General features: G+C 48.3%; 2 protein-coding genes across 2 annotated transcripts; one reads left to right on the top strand and one right to left on the bottom strand.

Moving 5' to 3' along the window:
* Nucleotides 1–168: 168 nt before the first annotated feature.
* Nucleotides 169–11,991, top strand: HD556DRAFT_1517778 (vacuolar protein sorting-associated protein 13). The gene is made up of 47 exons (XM_041309099.1): nucleotides 169–351; nucleotides 411–483; nucleotides 534–611; nucleotides 664–879; nucleotides 936–1,054; nucleotides 1,106–1,210; nucleotides 1,264–1,362; nucleotides 1,410–1,475; nucleotides 1,526–1,675; nucleotides 1,731–1,934; nucleotides 1,985–2,743; nucleotides 2,797–2,927; nucleotides 2,982–3,171; nucleotides 3,220–3,651; nucleotides 3,700–3,878; nucleotides 3,928–4,307; nucleotides 4,358–5,052; nucleotides 5,105–5,902; nucleotides 5,953–6,342; nucleotides 6,392–6,508; nucleotides 6,562–6,631; nucleotides 6,680–6,708; nucleotides 6,756–7,070; nucleotides 7,122–7,407; nucleotides 7,454–7,522; nucleotides 7,576–7,729; nucleotides 7,792–7,991; nucleotides 8,039–8,159; nucleotides 8,212–8,360; nucleotides 8,410–8,436; nucleotides 8,485–8,552; nucleotides 8,607–8,920; nucleotides 8,970–9,162; nucleotides 9,221–9,412; nucleotides 9,462–9,939; nucleotides 9,994–10,129; nucleotides 10,184–10,327; nucleotides 10,388–10,712; nucleotides 10,762–10,840; nucleotides 10,891–10,972; nucleotides 11,024–11,090; nucleotides 11,145–11,218; nucleotides 11,271–11,326; nucleotides 11,380–11,435; nucleotides 11,489–11,521; nucleotides 11,574–11,664; nucleotides 11,710–11,991. Exons 1-47 carry the CDS (start codon nucleotides 313–315, stop codon nucleotides 11,976–11,978), a joined length of 9,297 nt encoding a protein of 3,098 aa, XP_041165098.1. The 5' UTR covers nucleotides 169–312; the 3' UTR covers nucleotides 11,979–11,991.
* HD556DRAFT_1338845 (DENN domain-containing protein) lies at nucleotides 11,992–16,534 on the bottom strand. Its single transcript, XM_041302010.1, has 10 exons — nucleotides 15,949–16,534; nucleotides 15,183–15,897; nucleotides 14,790–15,127; nucleotides 14,677–14,736; nucleotides 14,439–14,620; nucleotides 14,257–14,388; nucleotides 14,032–14,194; nucleotides 13,614–13,971; nucleotides 13,019–13,563; nucleotides 11,992–12,966 (listed from the first exon to the last, which is right to left on the bottom strand). Exons 1-10 carry the CDS (start codon nucleotides 16,306–16,308, stop codon nucleotides 12,271–12,273), a joined length of 3,549 nt encoding a protein of 1,182 aa, XP_041165099.1. The 5' UTR covers nucleotides 16,309–16,534; the 3' UTR covers nucleotides 11,992–12,270.
* Nucleotides 16,535–16,645: the final 111 nt, after the last annotated feature.

Genomic DNA, 16,645 nt, shown 5'->3' on the forward strand with positions numbered 1-16,645 from the left:
GAAAGGAACAACCTCAGCCTCGAGGTGCACTATCGTACACATTTCAGGAGGTATATATACATACACATCCTATGACCGGCCTAACCCGGTTTAACTCCGATATTTACTTCCATTCTCCGGCCGTGTTTAATGAGTTGATGTAATATTTTCCAAATTTAGTAAGTGTGCCCCCTACCCTCTTCGTTCCGCGCGGTGAAGTCTGGCACAAAACGACCTTCATCTCTCACTAGTAACTCAGGTCCAACTACAGAAAAATTCAGGTGTATTTTAATCTGATATCAGTATAAGTCGATACCATCAACCATCCCCACAATGTGGTGGCTGGACCCCGGAAAAGAAGTCTTGAATGTGGTGCGTCATCAAGAAATTCCAGCTCCACATATCCTTGAATATAATCGCGTCTCGTCTAGTTGTTCAATAGGATACTCGCCCCGTATGTCGAGAACCTTGATATGAATCAAGTGAACTACGGCATTGGGCAAGGTAGCGTTGACTCGCCGCTCGTCCATATGGCGATTTTGATTCAACTCCAGGTCAATTAACGCTACGCAACTTACGCCTCAAGAAGGGCGCCTTGGATAAATTCAGACTCCCAGTCGATGTTCTCGAAGGTACTATCACGCGTCAATGACATTACGTGAACTCACCCAGGCCCCTCTTCAGGCCACCTCGGGACATTCACACTGTCTCTCCATTGGATGAACCTCGGCAACCAGCCTGTCGAGATACTGATTGAAGATGTGTATCTGCTTGTTGTGCCCTCTCCGCAAACAAACATAGATCCGGAGGAGGAAGCACAGCGAGCACAGGCCGCCAAACTTGAGCGGTTGGAAAATGCAGAACTTTTGCATATGCGTGGTCAAGTGGGAGTTTCCTTAGGTTTGCTATTGCTACATTGGTATGGTGTGACCGTCAGATGATAATCGCTGTTCCAGAGGAATCCCCGCAGTCACAGGGTCTCTGGGCTTCATTAACGGCTAAGATAATCAACAACTTGCAGGTGACCGTAAAGAACATTCACATACGGTATGAAGACAATATGAGCGTTCCTGGCGTACGTAGGACACACGCACCTCGGAATTCATTATATGACATACACTATTAGCATCCTTTCGCCGCGGGCATCACGTTGGCAGGTTTCACAGCGGTGTCGGTCAACGAGGAATGGCAACCGGCTTTCATAGAAAGCACTGCCGGTGCAATACACAAGGTAGGCAGCTAGACGAAGTGATGGGTGGCACCACTGAGCTTGGATTCTTTTAGTTGGCTAGACTGGAATCACTAGCGGTGTATTTTGATACAGACTCGCAAAGTATGGCAGGGCTGCCCCTGTCTGCAGCCAAAGAGAAGTTTATTGCCATGGTTAGTTTGATTCTATTTCACACCATCAGATTTGACCTCCTAGCTAGATATCACAAAAGGATCACCAGTCCTCCCATCAATTCATTCTCAGCCCGGTATCGGGTGAGGGAAGAGTAAGTTGCCAACAGCTACTAGGCGCGTTCAATATATGACCGTCCATCAGATTGTTATGAACCACAAGCTTGATAAGAACACACCACACTTCGACGTACAGTTGCTGTTTGATGAGATCGGTATCGCCTTTGATGACAACCAATATCGAGATGCCATATCTTTGGCTGACATGTATCACGTCTACCTCCGTCAGCATCAGGTAAAAACATTTTGGACTAGGCGATGCTGATATTAATCGTATATTCTCCACCCAGTACAGGAAACTTCGCCCAAGCGACGAGGAGTTCAAAGCAAACCGAGCAAGGGCATTGCTACGCTTTGCTTCCCGGGCGATTTTAGATGGTGTGCACGACCGACGTCGTAAATGGACTTGGGCATACTTTGCGGAACGTCGAGACGACCGTAACAAATATGTCGAGTTATTCGAGAAGAAGACGGTCAATTCATTACGCGAATCCGTACGTTTTCTTTTGTTCCACGTTATGAAACGTACGATTATGCTTTTCAGGACACTGCGTTGCTCAATGCATTAGAATGTAAGTTGTCATATGAGGACATCCGCTTCTACAGGTCGATTGCCCGTTCCCATCTACGAAAGGACATGGAGCAAAGGAAAAGGCTTGAGGAAGACCGTGCTACACAACAGCAACAACAGTCTGGTGGTTGGCGATCCTGGCTCTGGGGGTCCCAGGCAGATCAGCCGAAAGACGACCCCGCTTTTGGAGGTGAAATGACAGAGGAGCAACGCAGGCAGCTCTATGACGTGCTTGATTACGATGAGAAATCGGCCATTGTCGATTCGTTCGAGGCACCCCGAGATGCCCTCAAGGCTCGAGTGGTTGCGGAACTCAAGAAGGGGTCATTTGCACTGAAGGTTGATCCGAGCGGGAAAGCTACCGAGGTTATCTCCACGGTTTTCGACTCGTTTCGTGCCGAAGTCATCCAAAGACCGGACAATTTTGAGGCATCTGTATCCTTGAGAGGATTTAGTGTTTTTGATGGGACGACCAAGAATACACTGTATCGACAGATAGTTCGAGTCAAGACCCCGGTAGCAGAAGGTGCCAAGGCTATTGAGCACGGGGAAGCTGAAGATCCGTTTTTCTTCGTGAAATTTGAGAGCAATCCTCTCGATGAACGTGCCGACACTGCGCTCACAGCCCGCATGCGTCACATGGAAATAATTTATCACAGGGGGTATGTCGAAGCCATTTTCAAGTTCTTTCGCCCACCCGAGAGCCAGTTGGAATCAGTCGAAGCTTTATTAGTAAGTGCTCTTTGGGATCACTCAGACAAAAGATATCATACTTTCACTCCAAGAACGTAGCAAGCCAGACACTAGAGGGCTTACGAAAGGAAACTCGGGCTGGTTTAGAGTATGCCTTGCAAACTCATAAAACCATTGATCTTCAACTGGATATGAACTCACCCATTATCATCATTCCAGAAGAGTGCGTTCTCCGAACCTGTAGTATCGAAGTTACCAAACTGACTTGTTACTTTAGCGTCACCACGCACCAATGTAGTCATCTCGTGATCGATGCTGGCCACATAGCTGTCGAGAGCGATTTGGCCGATAAAGGTGCTCTGCGAGAGATACATGCAAAACGGAACCAGCCGTACAGCGAGGACGACTACAAGAGATTAGAGTCCCTAATGTATGATAAGATGTTGCTCAAACTCCAGGCAGCTCAGGTTAGCCCACGCCAGGATAGCATAAACAAGTCTAATGTTATCGTGCAGTTTGTCTTAGGCAACGACCTGCAAGCTTGTCGTGATGCTCTCACTTCTGAGAAGAGCGACACTCTCCATCTACTGGAACGCATAAACATCAATTTGCTGGTGCAGAACTCCATTGTACCGTCCGCTGTTAATCTCGCTCGATTCAAAATTTCCGGAAAATTGCCCAGTCTTCAAGTGAACATCTCCGACGCCAAGTACAAGTCTTTAATGCGCATTATAGATGTTGCGATCCCAAACTTTGATGAAGGCGGCGACCAGAAACCTCCCCAGATGCACATCGACACTGCACCACTTGCGTTGCCTTTGCCGGGTGGTCTATTTGGACCTGTTGACACAGAATACAATGTAGATGATCATGATGGAGTCGACAGCGAATCTGCATCGACGCACAGAGATGATTTGTTCTTTGAAGCAAGTGATGGCTCGCTCGAGGTAGATCATGTTCGTCCTCCATGTCCCGTATTTTTACCTTTTTTTTAGCATCCTGAAATCCGACAACACATCTTTGAGCTTGATTTTGAAGTTGATACCCTTCGTGGGGCTATCTCAAAGTCTAGTAACGACGGTAATGAGAAACCACTTGGAGAAGTCATCTTCCAGCAGTTCCGACTCGCGTTCTCGCTTCTCAAATTCAATATGAATGTGGATATCAATTTGAGGTACGGCGTACAAACCTTTCTGAGCTCGAGTCAATAACACGTATTCCAGATCACTGGCAATGAACGTCGTGCAAGCCGCCGGAGATCCCATTCAACTGATGTCTTCAGAAAGCACGGGTTCGGTCATTAAAGATCTCATGAAGATATCGTACAAACGAGTCCAGAAGAATTCGCCCGAATTTGCAACCGTCTACGAAAGCATCGATCAAAGTGTTGATGTCCAACTATCCACGTTTATATTCCACGCTGCACCAGAACCAGTTGTGTCACTTTATGACTTCATCATGACGACGTTTGTTCCTCAAAGCCCAGAGCAGCCTGCGAATACAACTCCAAGTGCGATCGTTATCTTAGATGAAGAGGGGTTAGCTCCGCCTGCTAACGACACGGGAACCATCAGAGTATCTGTCAGACTTGATAGTGTGCAAGGTCTGTCTTTTATTCAGATCCACCGGCAGCGCCCTCACAGTCACATGTAGTTCTACTCCTCAACGACCTCGATAGCTTGGCCACTCTTTCTTTATCTACAGCAGACGTCCAGTTACTCCTCCGTGCGAGCACGATGGGGATCACGGGTCGCTTAGGAAGCCTTGCGTTAAGTGACGATCGCTCAAAGGAACTTGCCAGGCCGCAATTCAAACAGATATTGTCGATCGAAGGCAAAAACTTTGCAGAATTCCGTTATCAAACTCTTGATACCGCAGAAACCTCGACCTTGGGCTTTAACTCGACTTTTTCTCTAAATGTCGGATCTCTGAAAGTCCACTTTTTGGAGCAGCCTCTGCATGACATTTATCTCTTCGTCACCAAGCTAGCAAAACTCAAGGTTCTTTATGATGCTGCGCGTGACGCTGCAGTTCAGAGAGCTTCGGAGATGGAGAGAATGCAATTTGACGTCTCCGTCAAGACACCAATCATTGTTTTCCCTTCGGATCCTAGCCGTCTGCAAGACGTCTTGGTCATGCGACTGGGAGAGATCAGCGCTCGTAATTCACACGAGGCTGATACTAGTAAAATCACTGCCAGTTTACGTGGTATTCAACTAGTGTCCGACATCTTTTATGATGGAGCATCCTCTATGCTCAAGATGGTTGACGACATTGATATTATTGCGAATGTGGTTCAAACTAGTGGAATAGATCGATCGCAGGAGAGTGAACTTCCAGACACTCAGGTAACGCATTTTTTCTACCGTTATAGCCTTTCTAATAGTGAGAAAACATCAGATTGCAGTGAAGATATCTGATGTCAAGCTGTACTTGACACAGACTCAATACATTCTTCTCATGAAGTTCGCGCAGTCCATACCCAAAGTTTTGGTCGCTTCACCGGAAGGAAATGCCCAGGCACTGGAGTTAGCATCGCCCGTGAGTAGCAGTGACAGCGGCGGTACTACCAGCCATCATCTAGTGGACCTCGAGCCCGAACTCCACGTAGCTGACGGTATTCGCGCGTGGACGACCGTGGATCTGGTCGCTTCTGTCAAGATGGTGAAGCTACATTTGTACGATAGTTTGGCGACCCGCGAAGAAAATCTTGAAGACCATGGCATAGCGCGTTTTGCCCTCAATGGTAGCAGCTTGCGCTACAAATTGATATCTGATGGTGCTGCGGAGGCACAAGTTGTGCTGCAGTCATTCACAATGAGCAATACCCGCCTAGGAGGGTCCAAGTTCCGTGAAATCATACCTGCGGCGGATCATGACCGTAACCAATTCATGGTTCTCTACACGACGTCAGGCAACTCTTCAATGGTCATTCTGACTGTGGATTCACCACACGTCATTCTGGCTATTGAGCCTGTCATCGCATTATTGGAGTTTTTTATGAGCGCGTTTCAGCAGGACGCCCCAATCGACAGTGACCACACATCCACGGCTGAGTCTCAGCGCGAGTCACCGCAATCTCGACTTGATTTCCGACTTGATCTGCACGATGTCTCGGTTAGTGTGCTAGAGAATGACGAAGATGCGAACTCCCAGGCGCTCAGGTTGTACATTGACCAAATCCTGCTGTCACAACAAGTGCGTTCTTTTTTCTTTGTATCACCACGGTGCTAAGAATGATGGCGTAGAGTATTCTTGCGTTGACTGTCAATCGACTAGGGATGTCGCTTATCCGCATGGGCGCCGATGCTGATACTGTACGCTTCTTGGATGATGTTGATTTAACCTTTTCTATGGATAGTCAATCATCAACACGAGAACAGATGACGAGCATGGAACTTGCTGTCAAACCTATTGTGTTTCGAGCCTCCTACCGAGATATCATGCTGATCACCACCATCGCTAGCAAAGCAGTAGACCTTTATGGCAAGTCTCAAGACAATTCTTCCGTGACTAGCACTGCTAGCACGAAGATCGCACAACCATACGAGGGGGCCAGTCAAGCATCACGGTCTAATGCCACGAGAAGCCATAGATATGCTATCGGGGAGGCCCGCGTTTTGGTATCGAAGGAACAGGTCCGTCGAGATAAGATTCACTGGCTTGGTTATTAACATATCTTCTCAGCTAAAAGCATCATTTGATGGATTCCGTCTGATTCTCATAGGCGACATGCATGAACAGCCTATGCTTCACTTGAAGATCAAGCCATTTATCGTCGGTGCTCGTGATTGGTCTGGAGATGTACGTAAAGAACAGCCCCGTGCTAGTCTCATAATTTAATTATCCACTATTAGCTTCACGCCACTGCTACCCTTGCGACCCAAATCAGCTACTGGAACTTGTCAAATTCACATTGGGAACCTTGTAAGTGGCATCATTTTCATGTCTCTTTGTGCTGAGTAAAATATGCAGTAATTGATCCATGGGCCTTCACTCTTTCCGTGAGTCTATTGAAATTAGGAATTAGGATAATATTTATATATTTTAGGTTGGCCGAGATCAACGCTCGAGTGAATTCAAGGTATCGGTGTCAGCGCAAGAACGTTTAGACCTCAACGTCAGTACTGCCTTTGTGGAGCTTGCTGTCACGTCTGCCAATATGTGGGGTAAGGAAGGACAAGTCTTGCTACAGAAGGCCCGCGGAAGCTTTGCACCATACCGTATCAGGAACCGCACTGGATCCCCTCTCTTCGTGTGGTCTGACGATGATGCCAGTCGTGACTCAAAGGACGCCAGTGCAATCAAAATTACAAATGATCAAACTATAGACTGGAGGTTTGATGACTGGAAGACAATGCGCGAGGCAAGTAAACTTGTGCGTTCCAGTGGTGCTGTTTTTACTTTGCTCTTGCAGCATGTCTCAATCTCCGAACAACACAACATTGCCATACAGATTGTCGGCAAGCCATGGGAAGCGCTGAGAGGTATACCAGTGGACAGAGAAGGAGAATTTACTTTCTCCCTTCGCCCTCGAATGGAGAAATACGCTGATCGCTTGCTATGCGTTGTATCGGTTGAAGACAACGTAAAAATTGTTACGCTCCGTTCCACGTATTTGGTCGAGAATCAGACCTTCTATCCACTCGAACTTATGCTGGTAGATCATACGGGACATCCAGTCTACTCGTTAGAAAAGATAGGTCGGTACTGAAAAGCCCCTGTGATTCGGTGGTTAATCGTTTGCAGCCCCTGGCCAGGATTACGCTCTGCCCATAGAAGCAGTGACTCAGAACAGGATCCGACTGCAACCAGATCGTGCGTATACATTCACTCGAAACTTGCGCAGCATGCTCATTAGTCCTTCAAAGAGGGGTTCGGGTATAGATGGTGCTCCTCCATACGCTTTGACGACCTCATTACCAAGAAGAGTCTTACAATAAGTTGCCCTCACAATGACCAGCAAGAAGCTCCCTTCCGATTTCAAGCGTGGGCACAAAGTGACTCGAATGAGCCTGGAACACGGTGAAAATGTCTTTATGTTTCTGTGCATCCCCACCACTAACTAGTTCCTTTTTGCGGTTCAGTAAACCACCGAAAATTAAACTCAAACTCCGTGCCCCAATCGAGCTTGAGAACCTACTGCCTTATAATATCCAGTATCGAATATATGACAAAGACGCTAATCAAAATTGGAAAAGCTACCTCAGAAAGGGTGGTGTCATGCCTGTGCATTCTGTGGAATTAGGTCATTTAATCCTATTGAATGCGGAAGTCCAGGATACGAGTGAGTCCAATGGCTCATCCGAGTACGTTCACTCACGCAGACACTAGTCTTCAAGCCCAGCGACTTCGCCATCATCAACACTGACCGGAATTCGGACTTTGAAGTAGAGTCTCGTTTAAGTCTGCGGGACCAGAGTAATCGTAAATTTGATTTACGTCTAAACTACGTGTTCGTCCTATGCCCCTGCCTTTTCACTTCTACAACTTATATATATTCCTAGACGCTATCCTGAGTCTGGCGGTGCCTTCAAAGTGCAGATATATTGCCCGTATCTCGTCATTAACAAGACGGGGTTACCTTTTGCTGTGAAGGCTGCACGCTCTCATCGAGCGATGTCCCCTGTCGAAATTGCCGCTGATACTAGACTCGGTAAATTCCAGTCAACGATTTACCATGGCTTACTGACCGTGTTCACTAGATGTCATATCCAAACCAGTTCCATTTTGTGGGTATTTACACTTTTCTTCTTACGATGGACTTATCGTCTCACCAGTATTGTCACACCCCTATGACAACGGTCAAGCATTTGTGTTCAAAGTCGGTGAATCTGGCTGGTCGAAGGTACAGTCAAATGACGGGAAGCTGTGTCTATTAGATTCAAACGTTACCCTTTAGGTCTTCAGTCTAGAGGCCCCCTCTGCGGAAACTGAGATGGTTATACCGTCCTCAAGGCAAAAGGCAGAGGAGTTCCACATTGGACTGTCGTGGACTGAAGGATTGGGGAAATACAAACTTACCAAGGTCATAACCCTCGCCCCAAGGTTCCTCATCAAGAACAACCTGCCAGATCCCATATGCTTCCGCGAGCATGGCGCACCGCCCAGAGGACGCGCAATACTCGACCCAGGTGAACGTTGTCCAATGCAGATCATGCGTGTCAGCCGGGAGAAAATGCTTACTATTGCATATCCTGGACTCAATTCTCAGTGGTAACATCCCGGTTATGTTGTCTCTGGTACCTTCCTGACAATGCCTCAGGTCTGCACCCATAAACATCGAAGACATAGGTTCTGTTCACCTTCGCGTCGGACTCCCAGACGGTGACTTGCATGTAGTGAAGGCTGACGTCATGATTGATGGGTCCACAATATTCGTAATACTGTCTGCTACGGAAAAGTGGCCCTTTGTCATTGAGAACGACAGCGATGTCTCTGTCTCCATGATACAATGCGTATGTGTCTCCCAACTCCCTTACACCTGAAAATACGACCTCAATGTTGACTCCGCAGGATCCCAAACGTGGTGATGCTGACGTGGTAAAATCGACCACCCCACGATACAAGTTAGGGCCTCGCTCAAGCATGCCATATGCCTGGGACCAGCCTGCTGCCAGGGAAAAGAAGATCATACTCACGATAAACGATGCTTCCCGCATTGTGGACATCATGGAAATTGGTGTTCTCATGCCATTCAAGTTCTATGTACCTTCACTTCTCCTCAAGTCCGATTAGTTACTAATATGCAACCTAGGAGCGTAAAAGGACCCGTGCTGTTTCGCTGGATGTAAGAGCAGATGGACACCAACAGATATTACGCATCACACCATATGTTGCTGAGCATAGCCTCTACAAGCCGAAATTTCACAGTTCGAGCTCTCTGTCACGGTCCGACACCATGACCAGCAGCACAGAAGGTTTTGAGGCGATCATGGAAGACGTCTCTCCGATATTGTCATTCAACGTGGAGTTCGCAGGAATAGCAATATCGTTGGTTAACCGCAGGATGGTTGAAGTTGTTTATACATCCATCGAGTCTTTGAAGTTCGAGTACAGCAACAGCCCTGTCGCACAGTCTTTGAACCTGTCCTGTGGCTCACTACAGATAGACAACCAGCTGCATGATGCGCTGTACCCGGTCATTCTCCAGCCTAGCCCGATATCCAAGGAAGCTAGTGGTGTTGCAGTTCTCCCGACAATACAGGGTTCAGTGATTTGGCTCAAAGACCAAGGTCAGCAAAACTTCTTTTTTTAGTTTCAAAACTGCACTGAGACTGTAAATTCAGAACACGGTGTCTTATTCGTCAAGTATTGCTCTATCCTCCTCCAGGCATTGACCATTGAAGGAGACGAAGATCTGCTTTTCGCCATATATGATCTTGCACAAATCCAGGGTATCTCATGGGAGGAGAACACTGAGGAGTGAGTGTAGAATTCGATCATACCGCCTTTCTTCCGGCTTACATGCGGGACCAGTGTTTTGATACAACATCCAGAAGAAATACCAGAACCTCACCTTTCTACCGCTGGTCAAGTTGTGTACTTTGAAGTTTTGGAACTTCAACCAATACAACTATCTCTCTCATTCATGCGCACCGAAAGAGTTAGCAGCGAAGAAAAGTACGAATTGCGCCTCAACTTTGTCTGCAAACTATACATGCACTAATTATTTACCTTCAGGCTCAGCATTCGCAACCCTCTAGCTGTTGTCGTAAATGCATTGACAATGACCTTGGGTAACATCAATGACGCGCCGTTGGAGTTGAATGCACTGGCCATCAAGGACATGAGACTGACATTACCTGAACTGCAAGCTAGAATCACTTACCATTACCGTCAGGATGTTCTCCGTCAGCTATACCGCATCCTCGGATCAGCCGATTTTATTGGAAATCCTGTTGGGCTCTTCACGAACGTAAGCTCTGGCGTGTCAGATATTTTCTATGCCCCATACAATGGGGTTGTTATGCATGGCAACAAGGAGCTAGGAATTGGAATTGCCAAGGTACGAGACAAATAACACTCGTGGAGTATCTCAATTAATCCTCTACCAGGGTGCCGCTAGCTTTGTGAAGAAAACGGTGTTTGGCTTGTCAGATAGTATGACCAAGTTCACCAGCAGTGTTGGCAAAGGTCCAAATTTGAATTAGATCATATGAATCGTCACTTATGATATCTTCCAGGACTATCTGCAGCAACTTTTGATTCTGAGTACCAGGCTCAACGTAGAATGAATCAGCGGCGCAATCGCCCGCGCCATGCTATGTGAGAGTAAATTTTGTTGAGTAAGCGTAAGCGACTGACCTTGAATGCCAGCTACGGTGTTGCGGCAGGGGGCGAAGCCTTTGCCAGTAGTGTTGTTAGCGCAATGGAAGGGATCGTTGTAGGTCTTTTCCACTCGATCCTTCTGTTGCTGTGTCTAATCGAGCCTTGTCAGACAAAACCCATACAAGGTGCTGAAACAGAAGGAGCACTTGGCTTCTTCAAGGGCGTTGGAAAGGGCCTTGTGGGGTAAGTCAAAAAGACTACGCAGTATGTTTTATTTATCTTGTTTGTTCTATAGCGTTGTTACCAAACCGGCCGTTGGGGTCTTTGACCTCGCGTCCAACTTATCCGAAGGTCGGTCTTGTCATGTTTGTCACACAAGGATAGCTTATCGTGCGCCTCTCAAGGGATCCGAAATACAACAACTGTTTTTGACAAGCCAGAGCGAGACCGTGTTCGTCTGGTAAGTAGTTACCTTTTTCACGCGATTTGCCCTTGATACCACCATGTTCGCAGCCAAGACACGTCCCATCGGATGGCATTTTGGTGGCAAGTAACCTTCTTGAGCATTGCATCTCATACACTAAGCTCCGTTTACCAGTCATTCTCTGCTCGTGAAGCCTTGGGTCAGTATTGGATGAAGGATCTTGACAATGGCGCATACCGCAAAGAGGCCTACGTTGCACACATCGGTATGTTGGTATTTTTTTTATTGAGCATAACTGATTGTGTGATAGATTCTCCTGGTAGTGACAACGTCATATTACTGACTTCGACACGAGTTCTTTCATTTTGGTCGAAAAAGCTCCGCCTTGATTGGGATCTCCCCCTGGCCATGGTGCAGGGTGTTGCCGTGGAAGACACTGGCATCCGTTTCACTCACAAATCTGGAAAAGAACATGACAAATTCGTATTCATACCGGATAAAACATCTCAGGCTTGGTTCTTTGGTCAAATCGCGTCTGTAGTCAAAGCTTTCAACAATCGTCGTAGAATGGACTCATGATTAGATCGCAAAGATTTTTGGATTTAATGTAAAGACTGTATTCTCTAGCATTCTGTACTATGCACAAGTAGATCTCTGTATATGCAATGAAGTTGAAACGCATGAAATCCGATAGAACAAATACGACAAATGATGATCAGAAAGCAACGAGCGTGGTGGGGAGAATGGGCAACCCAAAATGACAATAATGGTGATGTAGAGGTGGGTATAGGCCATAGGTATATAAAATTAGACTGATTGCGGTCAAGCGTGCCGTTCAAGGACCCGCCTTTTCGACACGACTGTATCTTCCCTAAGAAGCAGTTCGAGTGTGAAGAATTGCCGTCCCTGTACTAGTGACTCGCTCTCTAACAGGTGCTTTTATGAGCTGAGAAGCAACCTGTTTCCCGTAATCGCGGCTTTGATCGGTAAATTCAATGGAATCGTCAGAATCGTGATAGAGAGGTGTTTGGCGGCCATCAAAGCTGACGTAGCTATCCCGAGGACTTGTAGAATAGGCACTCTGGAACTCAGTGTCCGAGTCATCTGTGACGAAGCCGATAGCGGGCGTAAGAGCAGGAGTGGAGGGTGTTGCTGTGTCGGAAGGAGAAAGCGCAGATAGAGATGCCCCAGAGGCAATCTTACGCAGTGGTTGATTGGAACCAGCGACAGTGCCCTCATCAGCACTGCTCTCTACCTGGGGTTCCACCTGCGATATTCTCTGGTCCGCCCGGGGAGAAGCTGCCCGGCGAGGGGTAGCCGAAGAAGATATGGTATCCACTGAACGACGGGTGATGGTACTGGTTTGCGTCGAGGATGCGGTGTTGCTACGAGTTCTCTTTCTTGCTTTACCAGGAGGGTTGTTTACAAGCCTCGTTCCTTTGGCTGGACGTGCACGAACAGGAACGGCATCAGAATCATTGCTTCGTTCATCCTCCGTGGAACTATGAGCTGCAGCAGACCTGTTCTTCCATTCTTGAACCCGTTCTGAGGCCAGTGCAGTCTCAAGCTGAAATCTCAGTTAGCTCTAGCGTTGCAGAGAACAATTCGAAAGACTTCACCTTCTGCTGGATCTGCAATACTTTCTGTGCGATTCTATCGCTCCTTTCGCTAATACCCTCGTCGACGGCCATCATACCATCTTGCACCAACTCAGCTTGAGTTGCGGAGAAGCGTTTTGTCTTTGGTGACGCTGGTGTCTCGTCCTCTTCCGCAATTGTGTCAGTCTCACGATCACTTTTGCCGTGTACAAGAGTCTCATCGCCGTTCTCGTATTGTTCCGCAAGGGTGGATTCTGTCCCGAAACTGCGCAATCTTGATCCACTAGCGACCGAACCGTCCTTGGTTGGGTCACTGGTTCTGCGGGAGCGTGAGCCACTGGCGGTAGACCTCGCTACCGACATGCGTGACCCTGGACGAGATGCGAGGTCCCCTTCATAGTCAGACTCGTCGACGTCGACAGCCATGGAAGCAAGTGCACGTTCAATCTGGGCCTCGACCTCAGCAACCATCTCCGCACGTTCTTCCTCCATCCTTTCCATGGTCTCGCGCATGCGCTCCAGCTCAACAAGAGCTTCCTTGTGCGCAGCCTCTGTATCGTGTAGCTCTACAAAGCTTTGTAAGTATTGGTGTGGGTGGTTCTCATTCGATGCTTACGTGTCTGCAATTTCGCCTTCTCGGCAGCTGTGAGGTGGACCAAACCACTTAGGCGCTTTGTCTCTCTTTGCTCCTTTCCGATCTTGCTACGCAGCTGGCCAGCCTCGGCACTCAAGCGCTCCGCGTATTGCTCGAACGTGACAAACTTATCCCGCCATAAATCTGCTTCTGTCATGAGGAAGTTGAGACGGCGAGAAAGACGTCCGATCTTTGTCTCAAGGTCATCACGAGCATCAACAAATGCAGTCGCACGCTTGCGAATGGATAACTGAATGTGCTGCTCGGCAGGAGTGAGCTTGGGTATGCGTCGAGCTGCGCCAAAAGAGGAGATGCGCTTGAGGAACGAAGGCTTCTTAAACTGAGCCAACGTTATCAGCATACGGTTGGTCATAAAAAAACTAGATGCAAAAAAACCGACCTTATCCTGCAGCACGCTGTCAAATGCTTGAATAATCCGCGTGGAATGCCACCACTCAGGTGCCTTGATTGTGTCTGCGACAGCGGCAGTTTCACCACCGCGTTTCGCCTGAATCTTGCAGACAGGGCGGAATCGACCCGCAGGGAAAGCTTCTTTGAATTCGCTAAAAATAGCGCCCATATCCTCGGTCTTCGCATTCAGAACCAAAGAAGGAATAGAACTCACGAAGGAACGCTATGATCGGGATGATAGTGCGGCTCGAATGCAATAAGAAGACGCTGCCTATATTTGTCTCGTTGCTGCTTGGCAGACACTACACCGGGAGGAGGAGATGGACAACTCAGGTAGTTGATGTCTCTGTTTATCCTCAGCTCCTCTCGTACTTGGCAGTCAATGAGATAACTTACAGGTCAACTACGCAGACCTCAGCACTCGGACGCACGCTGTACCTCGCTTCAGTGGCAAGCCCGAGAATCCATGGTCCGGGGTCGTCGATATAGATCTTAGCGTCTCGGGCGTGGACAGAAGGCAGGGCAATCCCAGACCAACCCCGCAGCTCGACAAGGTACTTGATCGTGCATACTGCAATCTACGTTGAAAATTCGTCAGTTTTACAATAGGGCATTCTCCAATATCAAAACGCACTCCGAGCATGGCGGGATGCCTAGAATAAAATAGAATACGACCTGTCGGCGCCAGGGCAATCTGAAATCGGGTCAGCACGGAACAGGTATGAGGTGCCCACAAGCGCGACGAACCTCGCATATAGTGAGAATGTTGTCGATGTTCAGGCACTTAAACAGGGGCCACATTGTAAAATTGATGTCGACGAGACCGCGGCCAAAGTCCAAGCCGCCAGGGAAGCGCGCGATAACCTCAAGGTTTGTGTCATCACTTTGTGAGGAAGCAGAGTGCGTCAAGGGGATGGGCGTGGAGGAAGCATCGAGCTTGATGAGATCACCAGCGCGTGGAGCGGGATGCGCTAGAATTTTGGAGATCTGCAGCGTGTGTGACTGTACATCTTTAGAGAAACGAGCCCAAGAAAGGGTTAGGTAGTCACGCATGAGATCGTAGATCGGGTGACGCGACACCAGCGCTAAATAAACAAACTAATCAAAATCTTCCATGTGAAGCTCGAAAGATATACGTACTGAGTGCATAGGGGAGCCAAAATACAGTATCACCAGGCAAGAACAGGGTACTCTCACCAGGGCCGTGGCCACCTACGGTACTTGCCACGTCATAATCACTTTCGCTGACAGCACCGGCATCAGTTTCGGCACCCTCACCGTCGGTCTCACCATCGGTACCCGACCAAGGCCCTTTGAAACCCTTTTTATTCGCTCTCCTGGCTGGATCTCCAGGGGACTGGGAAGACCCTGGAGGGTTTGAAGAACGCAACGCTCTCAGCCGCGTAGTCACTAACGATTGCGCACTCTCCTTGCGAGCACGGCCTGCCTCGAGAGTGCGACGAATTGCCGAACTTCTCTCAGCATCAGCGTGACTCCATACCGTCAGACAGACACCGTGGTAAGTAACTGTTGCGCCATTTCCACCTGACGCTTGTTTTTCGAACATGGGAGATGCCGGGGATGCTGGAGGAGGTGAGAGGACGCTGGGCGGACCGAGGTATGCTGATGAAGGACGGGCATTGAGGAATGGGTCATCAGTGTAAGGGAAGGAAAATGTGGGGGTTGCGGAAGAACGATCCGTTCCGGTGAGGACCGATGCGCGAAGTAAACCCACTTCAGAAGGTGCTGGCGCGAGGGGAGTGGAAGGCGCAGGAAGGGTAAATGTAAAGGTATGAATTGTGCTCGCCGGTTGAAGCGTTGACGCGATGATTTCAACTTCACGCGTGAATGAGAGCTATACGAGAAGAGGATCAGTAGCGGTAGGAAGCGCGCGATAGAAACGTGCCTTGAGCGCTTTTGATAACATTTTTCCTACTTCAGCTTTTGACAGAGCACCTGCGCCCTTGAGGATCTCGGTACTCTCCCCCTTGTTTGCTTTCTTCTTTTTCTTGCCCCCACCGGCACCAGGGCTCACAGTGCTACCGAGAACCTCGGGCCTCCACCAACGGGCGACCGCACCCTCTGAGTGAGATAAACCAAGGACGGCATCGGGGTCAGCAAGAGTCCATGTATGAGGACTCTTTGGAAGTCCTGAGACGACATATAGAGAAGTGAGAGGAAGTGTTGGGGCATGTTGTGTTGGGGTTGATGGTGCTGAACGAGTTGATACGATAGAGGTCCGGGTAGAGGCGGGAATAGGCTCCATGGACTTACGATGAGCAATTCCTAGGATACGAGAAGCCTTATCCGCTGGACGGGGAGAAGAGAGAGGTTGAGAATGAGAATCGAGTGGAGCTGATACAGTAATATAGTCGAGCTCGTTAGCGAGAGCGGCGTCTGGGGAAGGAGAAAAAGGAGATGAGGAAAGAAGAATATTAGAATTTCAGTTTGATATACTGGAATGGTTGTAACTTATTACCGGAATGGTTCGTATTCGAAATGTTTACGATTGTGTTGCTCTGAGCCGCGTTAATGCAGGCGCTCGAACTAGACTTGATCGACGTTTTATACGGATTAAAAGAAATATCAGAGTAACGCGACTT

The sequence above is a fragment of the Suillus plorans genome (assembly GCF_016647745.1).
Source record: "Suillus plorans strain S12 chromosome Unknown HD556scaffold_7, whole genome shotgun sequence".
Lineage (NCBI taxonomy): Eukaryota > Fungi > Basidiomycota > Agaricomycetes > Boletales > Suillaceae > Suillus > Suillus plorans.